The sequence below is a fragment of the Salvia hispanica genome, chromosome 4 (assembly GCF_029641045.1).
Source record: "Salvia hispanica isolate PSC_SH4W2 chromosome 4, Shi_PSC_v1, whole genome shotgun sequence".
Lineage (NCBI taxonomy): Eukaryota > Viridiplantae > Streptophyta > Magnoliopsida > Lamiales > Lamiaceae > Salvia > Salvia hispanica.
In genome coordinates, this window is record NC_142695.1 from 3267610 (window position 1) to 3291664 (window position 24055).

The 24055-nt window shown below is 37.0% G+C and overlaps 3 protein-coding genes across 6 annotated transcripts; all 3 read left to right on the forward strand.

Moving 5' to 3' along the window:
- The first annotated feature begins 1786 nt into the window (after nucleotides 1-1786).
- Nucleotides 1787-6303, forward strand: SMU2 (RED family protein). Its single transcript, XM_048090679.2, has 11 exons — nucleotides 1787-1961; nucleotides 2260-2403; nucleotides 2512-2561; nucleotides 2728-2842; nucleotides 3212-3260; nucleotides 3351-3440; nucleotides 3931-3999; nucleotides 4084-4207; nucleotides 4766-5121; nucleotides 5260-5649; nucleotides 5888-6303. Exons 1-11 carry the CDS (start codon nucleotides 1915-1917, stop codon nucleotides 6164-6166), a joined length of 1713 nt encoding a protein of 570 aa, XP_047946636.1. The 5' UTR covers nucleotides 1787-1914; the 3' UTR covers nucleotides 6167-6303.
- Nucleotides 6304-6720: 417 nt separating this feature from the next.
- LOC125196573 (RING/FYVE/PHD-type zinc finger family protein) lies at nucleotides 6721-10026 on the forward strand. Its single transcript, XM_048095142.2, has 5 exons — nucleotides 6721-6924; nucleotides 7353-8249; nucleotides 8507-8707; nucleotides 8980-9175; nucleotides 9646-10026. Exons 2-5 carry the CDS (start codon nucleotides 7401-7403, stop codon nucleotides 9822-9824), a joined length of 1425 nt encoding a protein of 474 aa, XP_047951099.1. The 5' UTR covers nucleotides 6721-6924; nucleotides 7353-7400; the 3' UTR covers nucleotides 9825-10026.
- Nucleotides 10027-13738: 3712 nt separating this feature from the next.
- FAB1A (1-phosphatidylinositol-3-phosphate 5-kinase FAB1A) lies at nucleotides 13739-23817 on the forward strand. Of its 4 annotated transcripts, none has more exons than XM_048095793.2 (12): nucleotides 13739-13986; nucleotides 14523-15211; nucleotides 16452-17180; nucleotides 17753-17906; nucleotides 18100-18444; nucleotides 19175-20047; nucleotides 20142-20473; nucleotides 20728-20851; nucleotides 20935-21093; nucleotides 21301-22767; nucleotides 22920-23186; nucleotides 23269-23817. In XM_048095793.2, the coding sequence occupies exons 2-12, from the start codon at nucleotides 14595-14597 to the stop codon at nucleotides 23584-23586; spliced, it is 5385 nt and encodes a 1794-aa protein (XP_047951750.2). In that variant the 5' UTR covers nucleotides 13739-13986; nucleotides 14523-14594; the 3' UTR covers nucleotides 23587-23817. The 4 variants fall into 4 exon arrangements, with proteins under 4 accessions (XP_047951750.2, XP_088913657.1, XP_047951751.2 ...); XM_089057531.1 differs by having other exon boundaries at nucleotides 14603-15211; XM_048095794.2 differs by lacking the exon at nucleotides 13739-13986 and adding an exon at nucleotides 13995-14180.
- Nucleotides 23818-24055: the final 238 nt, after the last annotated feature.

Consider the following 24055-nt stretch of genomic DNA (forward strand, 5'->3'; position numbering starts at 1 on the left):
AATGTGTATGCATAAAGAGCAAATGAGCATTTGTAGATTGAGAAATATATACTCTGTAAATTTGTAGCACCACTTATTCGATTATTAAAATAATTGGGCAAGTGTTGTCACTTTGTAATATAATTAATGCATGTATTTAATACTTTGTTTAATAAAGCATCATCATTTTGTAAATCTCACTAATATAACAATGAGCAGATCTCAAATTAACAATATTGACCTAATTAACTAGCTCAAAACAACTTGTTATTTTGCAACCACGAATGCATGATCTAGTTTATTCATGATATAGTAGTATTTTTTAGTATTGTTACTAAACCAAATTGGATATAGTAGTATTCTAAAACTTCACGTGGAATGTTGGTTTCTAACCAAATATATTTAAGTTTTAGGTCCAAAAAATAATAAATAAATTAAAAAAACACACGCCGCGACAAAAATATCCATGCATATAGAGGGCTTAAGATTACTACTTAATTTATAATTATTGGAAAATTGCAATGAAATAATATATATTGTACCACTTGTGGTGTGCAATGCAAACATATTTCACATGTTGATTCAACAAAATGTGAAAATCAGGTATCTTTCCTTTTCATCTTCTTCTTTTTTCATAGAGAGAGAAATTAATGTGATAATTAATTAAGATAGTGAATGTAGCCTGCGGAGACCAGCCCCAACATAGCTTAATAATTGCTAATTTACTTTCCCATTAAATAATGTATGAATATGTTTGTTTACTTTCGTTTTCCTTTCAATGTGATCATGTTCTTCATCAAGTCAGATGATATAGGTAACAAAGTAGGTACAAAATATTTTTATCTTAATGTCACATTCATATTCCTATTAATTATTCAACTCCCAATCGCCATTTGGCAACTACATATATACGGTTGCTTCATATTATCATAGTAGTATATAATTAGGGCCAACATTCAAAATGATTGTTGCTTGAGAGTGTATAAAAAATTAAATATAATCAGGTTAAAACAACATAGTTCTAATTATAAATACAATGCAAATTAGGTTGTTTCTGTATGGGGAAATATAGTCAGTAGTACGTCCGGACCACTAAATTTTTATTTTCCGAGACGCGGAACTCTGGAGATTCTATTATATAAATACAATTCGCCCGCAGGGGCGTAGCGCAGTTGGCAACGGAGGGGCAGATCTTGCTGCAATGAGTATGAGTTAAAATCTCACTGCTGTCGTGTCACAAATGTGAGGCCTTGGGAGTGTAGTTGCTTCCATCTCTCAGACACAAATGTGAGGCCTTGGGAGATGGGCTCCTGGTAGGGTTAAGACCTCGCCCTTAACGGGCTACTACATACCCTGATTTAACCTCTTCACATGATGTCGGGCCAGAGTGGTGGAGCTAGTTGCTTCCATCTCTCAGGCACAAGTGTGAGGCCTTGAGAGATGGGTTTCTGGCAGGGTTAAGACCTCGCCCTTAACGGACTACTACGTACCCTGATTTAACCTCCTCGCATGATGTCGGGCTGGAGTGGTGGGACTGCCAATGCGACAGAATCGCCTTTTTTGCTGCAATTATATAAGTACAATTTCATAATTACACATTTATTGAACATTTTTAGAAAGAACTTTTTACTAATATTTCTTTAGAATTTTTAATTAGGCTGCAGCCCAATGAAATCCAATCTGTAACCAAAATTTTAATTGGGCCTTAACTGAAGGCCCACATTTCCTGTTTCAATTTATTAAATGCAAGGGTAGAGTTGTAATTTCACTCCAATTCGCGAAATAGCAACGGTTTCTCTCTCCTCAGATGAATTAACCGCTTATTTCAGTACTAAATTTCCCAATCGCAAAAGCCCTAAAAACGAAAAATTTCATCAAATTGAATTTCCGATTTGACGGATTAATCATCAATCGGCGCCTGAAACTTGCTCGGCGATGTCGTCGAAGCGCAATCACAAGGAGAAAACCGTGCGGCGCCACCAGTACGGGTTTCCTTCACCTTCTTCGCTGCGATTATTGTGCTTGCATTCATTTTTACACCTTTTTTCCTGCATTTCGCTTGCCGTTGTTGTGATATAAGCTCACAATTTAAGTTTTTCGAGCTGGTTTGATGGAAAACGCGAGCTCTTTTAGTGCCTCGCTGGTTTCATAGTGATGATTGAATGTTGATTGATATTGCACTTGTTTGTTATAATTTGTGGAGGTGGTTATGTTATGGTGTAATTGTGCTGAGAGTGTGGATTTTTTTTTTTTTTTTTTTTTTTTTTTTTTTTTTTTCAGTAAGGAGGAGAAGCCGGAAGAGCCTGAGCTGCCGAAATACAGGGACCGAGCTAAAGAGCGGAGGGAAGATCAGAATCCAGACTACGAGATCACTGAACTGACGTCGTTTCATGCCGTTGCTCCTCCTGGAAGTGTTGATATATTGTGAGATGCTCAACATAACTGGCTTCAGCTGTAGTTATGCGTGCTCTTTGTATTTTAATTTACTTTCGTTTCAGTGTGTTATTATGCTTGTCTTCTTTTGTTACTCAGGTCTGCTGATGCGCACAAGTTATCTATTGAGAAGAGTAAATATCTTGGAGGTATGAGGCTTTAGATGGTTACGCAGTTACTTATTTCGTCTGAATTTTTGTTGTTTTGATAGTTAGTGCTTTTGGCCATGTTTTGGTGGCAGCCTGTGTTTCTGTTTGAGCTAGACTTACATGTTTCATGTGAAGGTTCTTATGAGTGGCTGATTATGTTATTCAGGTGATGTTGAGCACACTCATTTGGTCAAAGGGTTGGATTATGCGTTGCTTAATAAAGTGCGAAGTGAAATTGATAAAAAGCCCGATGCTGGAGAAGAGAATGATGGGAAACCTAAGTATGTTACTCTTTTCAGTTCGTTAGAGGCTTGGAATCTGTTTCTACCCTTTCTTACATTTCTTTTGTGGCTTGTTGGGTCCTCTTAGATTTCTTCTGGATTACGTTGTTCACACACACACACTTACTTTTTTAAAAAGAAATGGCTTGTATCCTAACTAATAAAAAGGCCCCATGTATATATTATCAGATCTATTTGTTCTGAAAAAGGAGTCTTTTTTCATAAGCCAACTGGGTCTTGAATGGAAATGCTATCTTCATAGTTAATTGGTCAAAGAATAAAGGACTACTTGGTGAAAAAGTTCAGGCTTGGTACTAGTATTTAATTTCTTAATCCTGTTCATTCATTCTGCGTTTTACTTGTGTATAGAGTACAAAAGGACGATCAGCCTGTAACTTTCCGCACTGCAACAGCAAAGGTGCATATTTTCTTTCTTCTGGGGAATTTGGTTTTTGAAGCTACAGCTGGATATTTGTTCTTTGAACTAATTGTAGTGCTCTTATAACAGTCAGTTTATCAATGCATAGTCAAGCCACAAACAGTCATCAAGACAAATGAAATGTTCCTTCCTGGAAGAATGGCTTTTATTTTTAACATGGTAAGACATTTAATATTTGTAGGGTCCAAGCAATTCACAGTTTTTACTGAAATAAAAGAGGTGAAAACAATTTTTTAGCCATCCATAGTTGGGTAATCGTGAGCTACTTGATTGATCCTAATATTGCAATGATGCTACGCACAGAGTGTCAATGAGTCCCTTTTCCACCATTGCACTTTGTTATGATAAGATAATCCATCCTAATAGCATCAAAGGATCATGATCTTGATTCATGCTACCGAAATTATTATAGTTCAGCTAGCCTCACAAAGACTTAATGATATATTTTATGTTCACCATGCCATTATGTTAATGTTTTCTGTTGTACCATGATGGACTGTGCATCTATGCAAGACTGATCTGGCAGCAGTTTGGCTGAGTGCTTTCATTTGCTGACATATTCGTTTGATATTGAAGCCTAAATAGTGTCTTGAGTAAAATTGCCTTGTTAGCCATGTTAAAACAATATTTTGTGTTACATGTATGTCAGGAAAGTGGGTTCTCTCATGACATTCCAACAACTGTCCACAGAAGTAAAGCCGATTGTCCTGTTCCGGAGGTATTTTAGTCCTCTTTTTTTTGTTGGTTTTGTTTTGCCTTTTTTATGACTGTGTATAATACCATGCCATTCCTTTATCTCCAGGAGATGGTTACCGTGAGTGTTGATGGTTCAGTGCTAGATCGAATTGCTAAGATCATGTCATATCTTCGCCTTGGCTCATCGGGGAAGGTTATGAAAAAGAAAAAGAAAGACAAAGATGGAAAAGGTGTTTTATCAAGCATTTGTTGAACTTGTCTAAGCTGTTTCCTATTTCTATAGTCATAAGACGCATTATAGTTTATCTATTAAACCACAAACATATTCGATCTTGGAAGCTTGTTGTGCTTTGCTATTTAACATCGGTGTAGATTATCTATTAAACCACAAACATATTCGATCTTGGAAGCTTGGTGTGCTAATGTGCTATTTAACATCGGTGTAGATTATCTATTAAACCACAAACATATTCGATCTTGGAAGCTTGTTGTGCTAATGTGCTATTTAACATTGGTGTAGATTAAGTAGATAAAGAGCATGATTGCAAAATGGAGTCAGGAAAGAGAACAATGATAGCACAAAAATGTGCTATCTAACATATGATTGTCCTTATTTTGATACTGTCACACAACAACCATTGTTGCTAGTTTCTTATTTGTCTTTACAATCTTCTATTATTGTTGTGGTTCTTTTGACTTCCTTTCTGATATCTCGCAACTCCTAAGCTTGCCTTTCCATTCCCTATATGTCTTGCTGTGCTTGTTCTAACATGACCTGTAATTTTTAGGAAAGAATTTTTCTGTTCCTAATGGATATGAGGAAGATGAAAGGATTTTGAAATCTGAGTCTCTGAAGAATCAAAATGGTGGAGAAATCCGACTGCCACCACCTCCCCCACCTCCCAGAAAGAATTATCCTGACACGAAAGAGAAGGTGGAGTCGCCCATTGTTAGGAAAGAAGAGGAAGATATTTTTGTGGGTGATGGTGTAGACTATACTATTCCCAGTAAAGATATGAGCCACAGCCCAATTTCAGAGGATATGGAAGAATCTCCTCGGAACAAAGAGAAACAGTCCTACTTTGCTGAGCCTGCGTATGGTCCAGTACCACCTGCTGAGCTATCTCATGGCTGGGAACAAGCAGTTAGTGCATGTTATTTTTTCTTTCTCTTTTGGACTTCTCTGATTTATTTATCATTTGAATCTTAACATTCCGTTTGTCCATGACACTTCAGTTTTATTACTCTATGCTTCTCAATGAGTTTCATCTTTGCTGCTCAGGATGGATACGAGGCTTTGCAAGCACAAGCGTTGGCTAGTGGCTACCAAGGAGAGTGGCAGAATTACCAATATGCTGAGCAACTAGCTTACCCTGAGCAGTATCTTCAGCAAGACATGCAGGCTTATGATATGCAAGCTCAAGCCGATCCAAATGCTCTGCAGGATCCGCGTTTCATGACCCAAGAAGAGAAGGATAGGGGCTTGGGATCTGTGTTTAAGAGAGACGATCAGAGACTTCAACAACTGCGTGAAAAGGATGCCCGAGAGAAAGACCCTAATTTTATATCTGATAGTTACTCTGAATGCTACCCTGGTTACCAAGAATATAACCGTGAGGTTGTCGACAGCGATGAGGAAGGTGATTTGTCCAAGATGGACATGGGCGGACGAGTAAGTTTTTGCTGTTATTTCTTAAAAAGTCAATTACACGTATAGACAAACACAAAAATGGAAGAAAAATTTCTGGATTATAAACAATCCCATATAGGAACTCAGAACAACATTCTGATGGTCCAAATCTGAAACATATGTGAAACACTCTGCCTAAGCTGATCCATTAATAGCCGTAGAATGATCATATCATCATTCTACGAATAAGTATATGATACTCCTATAATATTTGGTACAGGCAAAGGGACGGCTTCACCGGTGGGACTTTGAAACGGAAGAGGAATGGGCTAAATACAATGAGGAGAAGGAAGCAATGCCAAAAGCTGCATTCCAGTTCGGTGTGAAGATGCAAGATGGTCGGAAGACCCGGAAGCAGAACAGGGAACAGAAGCTCACCAATGACCTGCACAAGATAAACAAACTACTCGCTCGGAAGAAGGCCGAGATGGGTGGCGACAAAAATGATGACGGCAGGTCGTATGGCGATGAAACTCCGGGAAAGAAGCTAAGGATATGATGCAACTTGTTACACATATATATTTGTATTATGCCATTTCTAGCCAGTTTTCTTCTTCCCATTTTTTTGGTTTTGAGTTTTTTACTTGGATATTTGAATTCTGATTTACAGTTACAAATGATGACTACTTGATGAGATATGCAGCCTCATCTTTTCTACTTCTACAAGATAATTCTACCTCTGTCCATGATCAATAATTTTAATGCAACACAAGTTTTAATGCAAAATACTAGTACGAAATAAATAAATAAATATCGGATTTCGGTATACTGAAGAAGGAAAAAAATAAAATAAAATAAATAAATATCGGATTTCGGTATACTAAAAGGGAAAAAAAAAGGTAAAGAACATTTCCCATATTCATATCCATCTACACTGTAATCTAGTGATCTTTTAAAATGAAAGTTGAAACTTTTTGATACCTTTGAATGCCCAAATTTAGTAAGTTCCATGAAGGTTGGAGTTTGGGCACATAAAAAAATAAAAAATAAAAATAAACAAATGACGTGTCAATTTGAGGCATTTGCCGAAATAAAATGTTTTCTTGCGCATCATATCTTCTCTTCACAAACGCAAACATCAAAACCCAAACCCCCAAATTGCCAAATCCCGATAATTAGGGTTCGTTCAATCTTTTCGGATTCTCTTTTTAATCATCAATTAAATCCCAGTTCGGCAGAATTTTAGTGTTTCAATCCATTATATATTCATCGCCTTAACCTTGGAATTCAAGGGTCCCAAAATTCGTTGTCGTCTCTGTAAGTAACATCTGTTTCTAGTTTATACTATCGACTTGATCGTATACATGGCGCGGTATTAGTTGCTTTATGCATATTGTTAACTTCTATTGAGCCTTTCTGAACTCTCAATTTAGGTGGATTTGGTTGCAAGTTATGAACTTTACGCTTTATTATGTGCAATTTCTTTTTCTGTTTTTAACTTTGGTTGTTTTTCAGAATTATGGTGATTTTGTAGCTTCTTCTGTTGATATTTATTGTTTACATGCAGCATTAGATCCATTTATTTCAGATTGCTCTTCCACCACTTAGCTAACTTCGAATTTGTTTGGTTAATACGATGATGTTCATTTGTTTTCCTTTAGCTATTTCTCCTTTATCGTCTGAGAATAGACTGGATTATGATTATAAATTTGCTTTCTTTTTTTATATAATTTGCCTTTTTTCAGGTGTCATTTCCAGTATCTTTATTGTCTGTTTACCGTGGGGCGTAATTCATGGCTTCAGAGGGGAAAGTTTCGTATGCGTCCCTGTCTAATATGGAAAAGGCGAATACCAAGTTTTCTTATGTAGATGATTTTGATGACACTCCCTGGCCACCGCAAGAAGGCCATAATGCGGAGGTGTTGAATCATAAAGTGTCATATCCAAATCCGCTTGATTCTGATGATTTTATGGATCGAGGTTATGACTCGGGTGAGGATCAGTACCCACCGGTGTCGAGAAATGGCCCACCTGAGGTGAACTTGAAAAATGTTATGGGTGGGATATTTGCCATTCTTACTGGACGGAATAAAGATCATTCTGCTGTAAGAGGTCTCCCTCAGTTGCCAAGTTCTAATGTATCATTCCTTGGATCTGCAAAGGATGGAGAAACAGTCTTGCATTCTTCAGTTTACATTCCGAGTGCTCCCCCACTTCTTGAGCAGAATGCTTTCAATTATAATGCTTACAAAGATGTCCTGGAGGCTGAACCACCGGAATGGCTTCCAGACAGCTCGACAACAGTTTGCATGCAATGCACTGCTCCCTTTACAGCTTTGACTCGTGGTAGACACCATTGTCGCTTTTGTGGAGGCATCTTTTGTAGGGTGTGCTCAAAAGGGAGGTGTTTATTGCCTGCCAAGTTTAGGGAAAGGAATCCGCAGAGGGTGTGTGACACTTGCTATGATAGGCTTGATCCATTGCAAGCTGTATTGATCAATACCATCAGCAATGCTTCCCAGGTTGCAAAGCATGATGTGATGGATTGGACTTGCTCGAGAGGGTGGTTAAATCTTCCTGTGGGGTTGTCCATGGAGCATGAAATATACAAGTCGACCAATACATTGAGGAACTTTTCGCAGGTTCAAGTGTTATTCACTTAAATGCTCTTTAAATTTCTAAGAATGATGTTGACCTGTTCTTGTTTCTTATCTTACTATTCGATCTTAAGAAATACTGAAATAGTATGTTGACTGTGTTCTTGGTTGAGTCTCATGACTTTTCGTTGATACAGCTTTTCATCGAACTTTAGCCATTGTTGATGAGTGAAAAGTTTTTCCTCATTAAATGAAAACTCTATCATCTGTAGATGGTGAAACTGAAATCATCTAATGAACAGGTGGCTAGGTTGAACCCGGAGAAGTCCATCCCTGCGGCTGTTTTGAAAGGAGCAAGAGGATTGGCAATCTTAACAGTTGCTAAAGCTGGTGTGTTACTTTCTTATAAACTTGGGACTGGCTTGGTTGTTGCCCGGCGATCAGATGGGTCATGGTCGGCACCATCTGCCATTCTCTCTGCTGGTTTGGGATGGGGTGCACAGGTATGCTTGTAGACCTCAGGATCTGTATATATGTTGCATACTTTCTTTTATGAAATATATAAATTAATTTACCTGTAACAAGGAACTAGAATCAATTGTCAGCGAGTTTAGTTAAACTTTCATATCTGTGATTTTATTTTGGTGAGAGCTCTATGTTCCCATTCTCTTTGGAATTTAAATTGTTTGTATGTATTCTGAGTCTCTGACACAGACTAGTGTTTCCTCCTAAAAAGCTGTATATTTGAGCCTGATTTTTTGCTTGTTATTCACAGGTCGGGGGTGAACTCATGGATTTCATAATTGTGCTGCACAACACCAAAGCTGTGAAAACATTTTGCAGTCGCATGCATTTTTCTCTTGGTGCTGGTTGCAGTGCTGCTGCTGGACCAATTGGGAGAGTTGTTGAGGCAGATCTACGAGCTGGAGATAAAGGGTCCGGCATGTGCTATACTTACAGTTGTAGTAAAGGTATGATCTCTTGGTATCTCTATCTGAATGGTAGCTAATAGTTAAAACGTTCATGGGGTGCAAAGCCCCCTAAGGTTTTGCACACCTTTAAAGTGTTATTTGCACCTTGTTCCTTTGAACTAACCACCGTTGCCTTACTCAAAACAATTTCAGACTGAAATCATCATTTTGTTTCAAATTTGCATTTTGTACTCAGTTGAAAGCTGTGATATGAACGAATGGATACATGATGTTGTCGACAAGTTTAGTGACCATAATTGATGCAATATCATGAATATAACTTGATTAGAAATGTTTGACTCTTTGAACACTGATTATAGAATTCGATTCTACCCCAAGATTGGGAGCTCAAACCAAGAGAGTTAAATAATGAAATGTTAAAGCATTGAGTGTACACTTCTGCCAATATCGATATGTTAACAATCATATACAGGAATAACTCACCATATACTTGGATGGGAATGTCTCAGGTGCATTTGTGGGGGTCTCGCTCGAAGGGAACGCTGTTGCAACAAGAATGGACGCAAACCTTCATTTCTACGGCGATCCATACCTAACCACAGCTGATATCCTTCTTGGAAGTGTGGATAGGCCAAAGGCTGCAGAACCATTGTATGCTGCTCTCAGAGACCTTTACTCCAAGCTGTGAAGCGCTAGTCCTTGCCCGGGCCGGTTCGCGTATAGTATAGTGCTTGCTGGTGACATGTACATATCAGATGCTTATATTTTGTTCATCTACATTTAAAAAATGCTCATAAACTTGTACATAAATTGGTTTATGTTACTAGTCACATACTTGAAGTACTACTCTTCTCCTAAAATATATATGAAGATTTCTACTATTATTTTTATTTAGGATCATTAGATAGTTACAACACTTATATTGATAAATAAATATAAGTAAATCTTTACATTGTTATGTGTTTTAGATTATGTTATTTAGATAAAGGTCGAGTTACAAAAGTATCCTCAACATTCACATAAGACACGAGATCTATCTGCTTTTTGCTATAAATGGTAAAGATCACATTATATAAAATACTAATATTGGGGATCAATTATTTATTTGCTTTTTGCATTATAATTTGTTTCTATTTGAGGCCCAATGCCAGATTTGTTGTTACCTGAAAAGGTGGCATTCCTCCGGAAACTACAATCTGTCTATTTCTCAATCAATCTCAATAATGCAATAATTTATGGCATTTTCTTCTTTTCTGGTGTTTTCCATATAATAATACTATGACTCTACAAGAAAAAAAAACAACTGTCTTTCTCTAGATTGATATTGAGTGATTCCTAGGTTTATAAGAGCATCCACAATGGATGCCTGATCTCACGCCCGATCGGCCGAGATCGAGCTCGGGCATGATCGGGCATCCATTGCAAGTCACGGGCATGCCCGAGGACGACCGAGAGTTCGGTCGCGCCCCATCTCTCGCCCGATCTATCGGGCGTGAGATCGGGCGCCCATTGCAAGCCGATGCCCGAGCCCGAGTCCGATCATTTTCCATTTTTTTTTTATTTTAAATTATTTAAAACCTAATTAAACCACTACAAATACTCCATTTTTCTTCACTTTTCACACACCAAATCTTTCACTTTCTCTTCTCTATTTTTAATTTAGTATTTTAGTTTTAATGTAGTTTTGTTTTTTAGCTAAGTATGATATAGTTTCACTTTTAAATTAAGTAATGTATTTTTTTTTTGGCATTTGTGGTGTTTAATATAATATATTTTGATATTTTAGTTTAATTAAAAATAAAAGTAAAAAACAATGATTTAAAATTGAAATGAAAGTGGATAAGACATAGGGCATCCACTAGGGCTTTATCATTGCAGAAAGATAGGGCATGCTGATATGGCAATCACTAGGACTCTCATTGGGGCTTTTACTAGGGCATCCATTGTGGATGCTCTAAGTACATTTAATTATTAGAAGCTCATTGGGATTTTAGTTTTCCAAATAGAATTTAACCTTTAATTCAATTCATTATTAAAATTTGATTATAATTTAATAACTTCCAACTAAAAACACAATCATGACCTTATTTGATAGTCATTATTTAATTAATTTATTGATCACTTGTGCAAGTAACGTGAATTCAATCTATTCCGAAACCTCCCTTTAATACATGAAGTTCTATATATTTGCAATAATATTTTTAAATTATTGACACAACAGTAGTTAAATATAGCTCGTGGATTTATAGCAAAGTAACCTTTAATCTAGTTAATTAAAACAACAAATTTGAATATGACTCTATCAATAGGTAACAATAAGAGCAGCCAATTTGAATTTTAACATAATAAATAACTCAAGAAAGTCGATTTATGTCCAAAGTCATAGAGTTATTTAATGAAATTAGCTCATTCTAAACAGACAAATTAAGCTATTTAAGAGGTATGGTATGCACATACATTTGAGTTGAGATGATGATGCCAACTTTTATCTAAATAAAGTTGGATGAGGCTTTATTTAGGCAATTGAACTTGGTCGAATTGATCGTTTGTTTAACAACTCTATAGTACAATCTAGTTTGTCTTCTTATATAAAATAATGGAGTATATAAGAATAAATGTAGCTTTAGTCCTTTTCAAATGGATATTGACTGAAAGGAATATATGAGTTATTAAATTAATAGGATAAATGTTCAATTTTGTCTAATTGGTTAATAATCTCAACAAAAAATGCCCATACTATAAAAAAAAATATCGAATTCTTTTCAAAATGGAAAAAATTTTATAGGAATATATTTTGTAATTGGCTTAGGTGGCATATTTTGTTAGAAAAACTAAAATGATTGGGAAAAATTCAATATTTATCCAAATTAATATACGACAAAAATTCAATCAATTTGTTGAATAGATTACAACAATAGTAATAAAATAAAAATGAAAGTGAAAGACAATACTATTTTATTAATGTGGAGTTGCTAGTTATGTATGCGAGCTGGATTCAGAATTTCAAACTGTCTATTTATGTGCATGCAATTTAATACTATTTGCATAGTCATCTGATTATAACAACACGTAGAGTTATTTGCTTCTAATCATTGAGGTCTTGATTTTTGACACATTTATAATTTTATATCATGCTATCATTGATCATGCACTTGCTAACTAATTTTATGCGATGTGTCGGCCCTCAACTTTTATTACATAGAGATACTTTGAATTAAAATTTTAAATTGTAAATCTGAAAATTGGCTTTTTTTTTGATGTAGTTCAATAACTAGCACTAAATCATATGTTGTACTACGAATTTAATAAAGCTTTATTTATAAATTAGAGTTCCTAATTCAACACATTCATAGAGATTATGGAGGGACAAAATGAGAGAGAAAAAACAACAAAACAAACTCTTCTTACTGACTAAAGGGGACTAATTTGATTAAATTAAAATTTGTTTTTCTTATATTATCCCTGCTTATTTCAATTTATGAGGGACTCTTACTTAATAATTACATATAGGTTTTATTCATTTCGATATACTGAAAATATGAATTATTTTATATGAATAATTATTCATAATTTTGATAAAATCCTACGTATACTATTCTTTAAATACATAAAATTTAGCAATATTTGACAGCCCTTAACGACGTCATATGATCTAAACAATACTTTGTCTTCTTTTCAATTAGTGGACACAATTCTATTAAAATTACTTGTAACGAATCTACATGGCAAATATGGCATTTAGACAAAAAAAGGTTTGGCGTTTAGACACTCAAATAAAATGCCACAAATATATGTTGAAGGCTTCAATTGACAACTAGTAATATACTCATATGGAACTAATTAGAGCCTATTATATACAAATGAAAGTACACAAAGTACAAAAATAACTATATGTACATGAATATTTATATTCCATCAATTACATATATCCCGTGGCTTCAAAATATTTAAAAATAGCAACACTCTTTTATAATTCTCCCAATAAAATAATAATCTCATTTTACTATTATTAATTATTATATGTTCACTGATTTATATTAAAACTCGTATCATTACCAAATTCTCATTTTTAAGGAACAAATGGAATATAGATTGGAGGCAAATATTTGAATTCCAAGTACATATAGATATAAAAAACGGATCAATTATACCGCAAATCAGCACACTAACATCCAATAACCTTTAATTTCTATATCGGATAGTTTAATTCACGAAAGCAAGTAAATTAATCGAGTCAAACTAAACTACGAGTGGTATAAAATAACTCCAATCATCATACATACAGAAAGTGGTGGATTTAGGCTGGGTACGTGGTCAATCGACTCCACCATCAACTCATAAAGACTGAAAAATTTCATTAAATTCGATTTTTGAAACTGTCATTGATTCCACAATACGAAAATTCCGCTCCAAGGAGTTGTGTTCAATTTATTGTCACCACCGCAGGTGGTTCTCCAAGCTAACAGACGACCTTATTCATTGTGTTTGACTCTGTAAATTCCGAATCACAAGTAAAGAAAAAAAGAGTTTTATTTGGAGGGAATTGAATTATTTACTTTGGTGTGAAAATTATTGTTTGTTTCTCTGTGAGAGTCGAGTCATGAGCTGCGTCGCCATCTCCGCTCATACCATTTTCGTGACCCTCCCACTTACCCCTCTCTCTCTCCATCGCTCTCGCAATTTCCATTAATTTTTCTGGTTTTTCCTTCTCCATTCATTCCAGCCACCCCTGCGTAACCCGCCATTTACCACCGCATAAAAGAGTTGCTACTTTTTTCCTTCCTTTGGAGCTTTCCGACGCTCCTCAGCCACAAATTATGCGTATTTTTCCTGCTCAAAAGTCCTTCCAGGTTAGCATTTCTGTGTGAATGTTTTTCGGTTTCTATTGTGGCTGTAATTGGATTAGGTAGACACGTATTTAAGCAATAGGTCACATGCGGCACTGTGATCAGTCGCGCTGGATTTGTTGAGGTGAATATGTAAGCAACGTTGCAGATGTGTGATTTGTTGAGTTTGCCTAAGTTCCGTAGCGATTCGGAATAAGGTATCCCCTTTTTGAATTCAATTTGAATAAATAGCTGAGCTGGTGATTATTTGAAGTTCGTGAATGAGGCTGTAATTGGAAAATTTGTCGATTTTGTGCTTGTGGACCGCTTGCATTTATTGTTTTTCTACCTAGTCTAGTCGCTAGTACGATTTGGCAGCTGGAATTACTGAAGAAGTTGTGTGATTATTGTTTTGCTTTTTCGATCTGGTTGTGTGTGGTTTTTAATCGGATTTGTTTGGGCTAGAGGTTGTTTCTGATGTCCTGGTAATTGCTGTGCTTTTTAGTTTTTTATTTGTGGTTTCTATTTTTATTTTTTATTTTCGTTTTATGGTGTTTTAGGAGTTCTATAGGTAGCCTGGCAGTGGCTGATGATTGATTCATAACCATGAGGTTTGATGTTTATATGCGTTCATGGGCAGTACTAGCGAGAATAACAAATTGTCTGAGATTGTTGACGTACTGAGATCATGGATTCCAATGAAGGGGGAATCTGGAAATATATCGAGAGATTTCTGGATGCCCGATGAAAGCTGCAGGGTGTGCTACGAGTGTGATTCTGCATTTACTGTTTTCAACCGCAAGCATCACTGTCGGCTGTGTGGGCGGGTTTTCTGTGGCAGGTGCACCTTAAACACTGTGCCCGCACTCCCTGATGAGCCCAAGAGTGGGCGAGAAGATAGGGATAGGATTAAAGTTTGTAATTACTGCTTCAAGCAATGGAAGCAACAGGTTGCTACTGGCAGTAACGTGGTGCAGTCGAGTCCCGGGATCACTCCATCTCCATCCTCATCGAGCTTGGTGAGCAGTCAATCTAGTTGCTGCACCTGTAACAGTGGCAGTAGTGCTGGTTCTACTGAATTCTCAACAGGGCCTTTCCAACATGTTTCATGCGCTGTTAGTCGGAGTCCTCATTCTTCTGCAGGGATGGATTCAAAGTCACCAAAGCAAGACCAGGCAAGAAGCCCTGAAAAACTAGATTATATTGATTCTATGGATCCATTTGGCCATCGGTTGGGATCTTGCAGCAGGTAATTCCAGAAATTCCCCTTCCTTATTTACATGACATAATGATAACATGGAGTTACTTTTTTTTCCCAAAAGATTCACTTACTGCACCTCAATTATATTCTATTTTATGCTACTGCTAATTTTTTATTACCTTTTGCCTTCATTTACTTACAGTTCGGTTTGTCATAAGCATTAAATCGAATTGAGATGCACAAACCTCATGGTTCATTGACTTTCCTGGTGGCATGTTATAGGTGTTTGCTTTTATAAATGGCAATTTTTTTTGAGTGAAGCATCTTAGGAGTTAGGACTGACTTATGAGCTTCATCCGAGTCCTTGGTGAGGATTTGTGTGCCCACTCTTGCATAATATTTTCTGGAAGAGAAGTTTTTCCCTAAGGGTGGAACTTTTTTCTTGACCATTTGCAGTTTATTATATTGAGCCTGAGAAATTGAGCATGGAGTTGAAGGTGTTTCTGCATAGTTGGTTGAATGTAAAGCTGCATGTTATCTGTTTTCACTTCCCAGAAATGTATAAATGATCTTAAAGTGAATTTCCAAAACCCTTACTATTATAACTGTCATTCTATTGAGAAAGCAAACAGTGGATGGAATCTTCAGTGCTATCCATAATTTAATCATTACATTTCCAGTATCTGAAAGGATAATTATAGTGAAGTTTAAGAAAGAATGACAATCCAGTTACTGTTCTACCCACGTTATCTGTTGGCCAACTTGGTCTTTGGGGTTTGGTACAACATTCTTAAAATTAAAATGTTCACTTATGATCTGGAGATGATCATATAAAATAAGTTAAATCTTTTGAGACCCATTGGGATATAACCACACTATTGATTTCAAGATTCTTTCTTGGATGTTCCATCAAGTGGCTGCAGAATTGGCTTCTTTGGAATACATTGGGAATCTTTTACCATATCAACCCAACAGTCCCTGTCAAGCTCGGGTTGATTAGGTCAATTCACAGAGGGAATTGTTGTTCTGGAATTGGTGCTTAAACTACTAGCTTTGTGGCGTGCCTTCAATTTACAATTTTATAGTCATGACATTTGGTGCAGTTCAGTCATGTCCATAGAGTTAATTTTCTATATACAGAAAACTTTTATTTGTAAAGTGTTACAACGAGTAGAAGTGTATTGGTTGCCTACTTCATTGATTCATTTACAAGTTTTGTACTTTTATTTAGTTGGTTTATTGGAAGTTGGAACTCATGTTTTGTTCGTTATGCCATTGGCAATCCCAGGAGTGATGATGAGGATGATGACTACCCTGTTCATGAACCAGACTCCGAAATAAATATAGTAAGCCCTGACATGGGCTATGGAACCAACAGCTACTGTCAGATTGATCATATCTATGGGCCTTGCGAAGCAGAATCGAATGAGGAAAGCACTCACCCAGATTATAATTCAGCTCTGGTACCTGAGAATTTAGAGACACAAGGATCATTGGACTATAAAACAAGTACAGAAGCAGATACACAAAATAATGATGTCCAATTTGGATTAGCTCCTCCACATGCGATGGATGATGCAGATGTTGAAGCTGTGGATTATGAGAATAATGGTCTTATCTGGCTTCCTCCAGAGCCTGAAGATGAAGAGGACGAGAGAGAAGTCTTTGTATCTGATGATGATGATGATGATCCTGGTGAGGATGCCACAGGAGAATGGGGTTACCTACGATCAAGCAGCTTTGTAGTTGGGGAACTTCGAAATAGGGATAGATCAAACGAGGAACACCGGAGAGCAATGAAAAGAGTAGTTGATGGGCATTTCACAGCTCTTATATCCCAACTTTTGCAGGCTGAGAACTTTCCTGCTTCAGACTATGAGAGTTGGTTGGAAATTATTACACATTTGTGCTGGGAAGCTGCTACTCTTCTAAAGCCAGATACAAGTCGGGGTGGAGGAATGGATCCTGGGGGATATGTAAAAGTCAAGTGCATAGCTTGTGGGAATCGCAGTGAGAGGTATTTTATTTACTTTAGTTTTCAATGTCAATTTGTTTAGGAATGACATCCTTGGTCAACTTAATTAATGAAAATATATCACTTTGCTTTATGATCCACATATAACTTTACAGTTCCCACTGATTTCTGTTTCATGTAATGTAAATGCTTGCTAGATATCCTCATGATTACCCCTTCCTCTCATATTCGAGGTGTTGATGCCGTTAGATGGTTAGAGTACACCATCATATGATTTTTCTCTTAGACAACTTTCATTAGGTTGTTAATGTATCAGGCGACATGATATGATTTTAGTGAATACTTTAACACCCTTTTACTTAGTTTCTTTGTTGTCTGCTAACTGTTTTTCAAGAATTTCTGAATATACAAATTTAGTAATCTAAGAAACTATGTAACTCTTAAAATTAAGAAAATGGAAATACTTGGATAATAGATAGTAGAAAGGAAATATCTAACTCTCTAGGTCACGAAAATTTGGAATTGGATCCTACATTCCTTATTTAATTCATGCGTGTTGTATTCTGTTTTGTTTCTGATGATGCTGATGAAGTTATTACCTCTTTCCTCACAAGTTCGGTGATCAAAGGGATTGTTTGCAAGAAAAATGTGGCTCATCGGAGGATGAGTTCAAAAATTGATAAAGCACGACTTCTACTGCTTGGGGGTGCCCTGGAGTACCAGCGGGTTGCTAATCACTTATCAAGTTTTGATACTTTACTGCAGCAGGTTGTGACTATAACTAAACTCTGTAGAATTAAATATTGTCATTACATTATATTACCCCTGAAACTAATTTTTCTTTGTTTTGTTCATGGATAAGAAATAATCTCCTTTACTACTAGGAAACCATGCTATTAACTTCTCTACTATTTGTCTACCAAATTCATTAGCCTTTTGCCTTTGTCTTGTGCTGCTGCAGGAAATGGACCATTTGAAAATGGCTGTAGCCAAAATTGATGCCCACCACCCAAACGTTCTTTTGGTAGAAAAATCGGTATCTAGATATGCACAAGAATATCTTCTTGCAAAGAACATATCCTTGGTTCTTAACATCAAAAGACCACTTTTAGAGCGCATAGCTCGCTGCAGCGGGGCACAGATAGTTCCTTCAATTGACAGTCTTTCTACCCCAAAACTTGGATATTGCGACTCATTTCGTGTAGAGAAGTTTATTGAGAATCTTGGTTCTGCCGGGCAAGGTGGAAAAAAGTTAACAAAGACACTGATGTTTTTTGAAGGCTGCCCACGCCCATTGGGATGCACTGTAAGTTACATGACTTTAGTGTATTGCAAACCCATGTTATTGTAAAATCTTTTATTTATAATAATCCTGACGAACATAATGGCCAAAAAGGTGTTGACATTTAGCTTATGTATGGATATTGTGAGCATTGGAGTGCCAAATGAGCAATTCTCTCTGTTAATATCCTCGACAACTTAGCCAAATGTATCTTTAAAAATCTAGATTGTGAGAGATGGTAGCCACAATATTTGGATTAAATTTAAACATATAAAATTTGATTACTCCTGGTTAACGTGAATTCAAATAGTATATTACACTTACTTCCCTTAAGAAGAAATAATGATTGTTTTATAATCAGAAATAGAGTTAGCTTTTTACAGAACATGTTTGACCAGATTCCGAATACTGTATCAATTGTTATGCACCATCTTCTATATTGTCATTTAGTGACTTACAACAATTGTTTGCTTGTCATCTCAAAGTTTCCTGCAAGATTTCACACACATGCACTCACACACATACACACACATCTATGTTTCCGTTGAGGAGAGCGTGAGGAGAGAGTTTAGTCACTATTGCCTATTGGTAGTCGCTCTTGTCTTTTTCCTTTTATTTTATCTTAATATATTAGGAATTCTGGTGTTTGGAACCTTGGATTAGTATTTATGTAATCTGCGAACAACTTGGTGATTTATAAAATTTGAGCCACTTTTTCAGCTGAGTATTAATTTTATTTCATTTTGGGAGTCAGATTCTGCTCAAGGGTGCTAGTGGGGATGAACTAAAGAGAGTCAAACATGTAGTTCATTATGGTGTATTTGCTGCTTACCATTTAGCACTCGAGACCTCATTTCTTGCTGATGAAGGTGCTTCTCTGCCGGAACTCCCGTTGAAATCTCCAATAAAAGTGGCCCTGCCAGATAAGCCCTCTAGCGTTGATAGGTCCATCTCTATGATACCTGGCTATAATTCTCCTTCCACTGAAAAACCTCAAGCACAACAGCAGCCCACTAATGCAGTTCAATCTAGAAATGACCTGTCTCTGGATAGCAGACGGTCTCTAGTAGTTTCAATGTCTGTAGCAGAGCCTGTTTTTTCTAAAGGTTCCACTGCTCAAATTCCAAGTGCTGAATCTAGAATTAGAAATGTGGATAACATCACGTCTGGTGCTGACATATCAGGTTCTCAGTGGGAGCAGCTCTCTGATAGTCCTTATTCTATGGAAGGAAATAGGCTGGATGCTAACGGATACTTTGATGCTAAACAATTGACTAATCTGGAGAGAAATTATACTTTAAATTCTGAACATTTATTTGAGGATGAGGCTCTAGGACAGGGATTTAATTTTTCGCCGGGTGATGCAAATAGACTTCCTTTGAACATGGACAAATCTGAGTCAGTACTCTCGGGGCAGCATGGAAAGGACTACTCTGGGGAGTCGGAAACACTGAGAGATGAATTTCCTCCCTCACCATCTGATCATCAGAGCATTTTGGTCTCTCTTTCAACAAGATGTGTGCTGAAGGGAATTGTATGTGAGCGTGCTCATCTCTTCCGAATCAAATACTATGGGAATTTTGATAAACCTTTGGGTCGGTTTCTTCGAGACCATTTGTTTGATCAGGTACACTATGTTTTATTCATGTGTCTGTGTACACTAATATTGCTGCATTTCTTTGAAGATCATCTTTGATACTGGTCTATATATTGTCTGGCAGGGCTCACGATGTAGTTCATGTGAAATGCCTTCAGAAGCTCATGTTCATTGCTACACTCATCAACAAGGCAGCCTTACCATCTCTGTGAAAAAACTTCAAGAATCCCTTTTGCCAGGCGAGAAGGAAGGAAAGATATGGATGTGGCATCGTTGTTTACGATGTCCACGAACCAACGGTTTTCCTCCTTCTACAAAAAGAGTTGTAATGTCAGATGCTGCCTGGGGTTTATCTTTTGGAAAATTTTTGGAACTCAGCTTTTCAAACCATGCTGCTGCAAGCAGAGTTGCTAGCTGTGGTCATTCCCTTCATAGAGACTGTCTTCGGTTTTATGGGTATGATTTGTGCTGATAAGTCCCATTAGATAATTAGGTTTTTTAAAATCATTTCAATTGTAAGTCCGTATGTGCTTCTCATGTCTACTAAAGGGAGTTTTCTCTTTGAATCTGACTTCATATTTTATTTTGTGCTGGACTGCTGGGGGTGGTGGGATTTAAGGGCAGTGTAGTTAGAATGTCAGATATCACTTACAAAGAGTTAGACTTCTTTTATTATCAATTAAGTCTTGATTGGTGCATCTTATATGCAGGTTTGGGAGGATGGTTGCATGTTTTCGGTATGCTCCCATCAATGTCCATTCTGTTTATCTTCCACCATCAATGCTTGAATTCAACTATTACAAGGAGGAGTGGATACAGAAAGACTTTGAGGAGGTAAGATAATATGGAGAATATGCTTACTCTTTATCTGGTTTCTCTGATTTGCAGTTTCATAACTGGATTTGATGCAACTATAGGTCAGCAGCATGGCATATGTCTTTATCACTGAGGTTCAGGATGTGCTGCATCATATTTCAGACAGAGTAGAGGATGATTCCGGCGAAAAAACCGATGAATGTAGAAAACTGCTTGCCGAACTAGAGTTGATGCTTCAGAAGGAAATAAAAGAATTTGAGGTTATTCTTGTGCACATGCCTTTTAATTATTCATTATGTTTGGTTAACAATTAATTCCCTAAGTTTGATTCTTAATTCATATCAGTTAATTAACCGGTACACTGGTAGTGTTTTTGCATTCAGAAGAAACATTGTGACATCTGTCATGTTTAAAATACATTAACTTTCGTTTTGTATTCCTAAAAAATGAACTTTTGTTTTGTATAGGAATCATTGTGGTATGTGTTGAAAAAGGAAGTCAAACACGGTCAGCCAGATATGGACATTCTTGAGATCAACAGAATAAAACGACAGCTTGTTTTTCATGCTTATGTCTGGGACCAGCGGTTGATGCAACTTTCAAAATATAAAGTTGGTACACTGAAGGAGAAGCCTGCCAATATCAGGGAGAAGCGGTCCGAGGTGGATACGATTTCAAGGTTCACTAGAGGGTTCACCAGCTTGGATTCTTCTTTTGCTAATATGATGCCTTATTTAATGCCTAATGAGGGAGAAGAGAGCAGGATCACCCGTCCAGATGAGATTCATAAAGGAATGGATATAGATCAGCCCTCGAGAAATAAAGAGGATCCCAACCTTTATCAGCCTTCTGACAGAAATTTGAGTAACCAGTCAGACATCCCAGAATGTAATAAAACTGTGCGAAGGGCCCGATCAGAGGGGCAGTTCCCAGTGATGGAAAATACATTGGATAATCTCGATACTGCATGGACAGGGAATCAGCAGTCAGAACGTGTGTATTCTGAAGACAAAAAGACCAATACTCCTAACACATTCCTACAAGACTCTTCTGGTGCATTTTCAGTCACTAATCCTTTACGTTCTGGATTGCCTGCAAAGGGACCTAATGATATTGAAAATCCAAAGAGTTGGCTGGGTATACCTTTTTTGGCTCTGTATCGGTCAATCTTCAACAAAAATACTCCAACTACTTTGCAGAGGCTCGGCAAGATTGCTGAGTATAGCCCAGCTTATATCTCCTCATTTAGAGATCTGGTACACCTTGGTGGTGCTCGACTGCTGCTACCTACAGCTGATAGTGACATTGTTGTCCCAATTTATGATGATGAGCCTACTAGCGTCATTTCGTATACTCTGGTGTCACCAGAGTATCATAACTTTATGTCAGCAGAACCAGATAAACAGAAGAGCTATTTGCAGTCCTCGTCCTCATTTTCATTACTAGATCCGATGAATATATTTTCATTTAGTTCTTTTGATGAGTTGAGTTCAGAACCAATGAAAGGTCCTGGCTCTGCTGATGAAAGCATCTTATCCTCGGGTTCTCGGAGTTTCTCTGGTTTGGACTCTCTTCTTTACCCAAGTACGATGCATTCAAGAATATCCTTCACTGATGACAGTCCTCCGGGAAAGGTGAAGTATACTGTAACTTGTTATTTTGCTAAGCAGTTTGAGGCCTTGAGGAAAGATTGCTGTTCAAGTGAGTTGGATTTCATCCGCTCTCTTAGTCGCTGTAAGAAGTGGGGTGCACAGGGTGGTAAAAGCAATGTCTTCTTCGCCAAAACTTTAGATGACAGATTTATAATCAAACAAGTGACTAAGACGGAGCTTGAGTCATTTATAAAGTTTGCACCATCTTATTTCAAGTACTTGTCTGAGTCGATAAGCATTGGATGCCCGACATGCCTAGCTAAGATCTTAGGCATTTACCAGGTATAAATTCTTAAACATGCAGAAAGAAACCTTTCATATTGTCATATTGTTCGAGTGAAGAACTGTATCGTCTTTATATGTATGCTTACTGTAATTAGTAATTCTGTTACATACTTGGATTAGCTAATCCTTTGTTGGATGTTGGCATGAAGGTCACCTCGAAGCATTTGAAAGGAGGAAAAGAGACAAGAATGGATGTTTTGGTGATGGAGAATCTTCTATACAGACGCAATATCACACGACTGTATGACCTCAAAGGTTCTGCTCGATCAAGATACAATCCAGATTCAAGTGGAAGCAATAAAGTTTTGCTCGATCAGAATCTGATAGAGGCTATGCCAACCTCTCCTATTTTCTTGGGAACGAAGGCAAAACGTCTGCTAGAGAGAGCTGTGTGGAACGATACTGCATTTCTTGCTGTAAGATTCAAATTGCTTTTCCATTTTAGCCCCAAACATTACACGTATATTATTGTCTTCTTACATCTTATGGCATGTCCAGTCAATAGACGTGATGGACTACTCGCTTCTTGTTGGCATTGACGAGGAAAAGCATGAGCTGGTGGTTGGGATAATCGATTTCATGAGGCAATACACATGGGACAAGCACCTGGAGACATGGGTGAAGGCATCAGGCATTCTCGGAGGACCCAAGAATGCTTCTCCCACAATAATTTCTCCAATTCAATACAAGAAAAGGTTTAGAAAGGCAATGTCAGCTTATTTTCTAATGGTTCCAGATCAGTGGCTGTCCTCGACGATCCTCCCGAGCAGTTCCCAGCGCGAAGAAAGCTCGCAAGATAAGGTCACCATACAGTAAAACTTCGGGTTTTGAGCTTCAATTATTTACTGTAGCTGCCTCATCTGTACCTGTTTGTAGATCTGGATGCAGAAAAAAAGGCTCTTTTTCCATCACATTCTTTTTCTTTTTTGGGATGTATATAGGTTTCAGAATCTCAGTGTAAGGAGCCAAGTGTAAAATGTAGTGTGTCAACTCTACACAGAACAATAGTCTCTTATCCCTTTCTTAATAAGATGATTGCTTTCTGCCTTTTCATTTCCTACATCTATACTTTTCCCTTTTCCAAACATCTGTGAGATTCATGTTTGTTTTAGATTATAAAGATGTATTAATCCATCTGTACATTCAGAACTGAGGTTACTTGAAATTTGATGGAAAATTATTTTGTAGAAAAGGATAATCGTGACACATATTTTGTGGAAAGTAAATATAATTATTTCAACGAATTAATATTTAATAATCAGTTTGATTATGAAATTAATCCAAA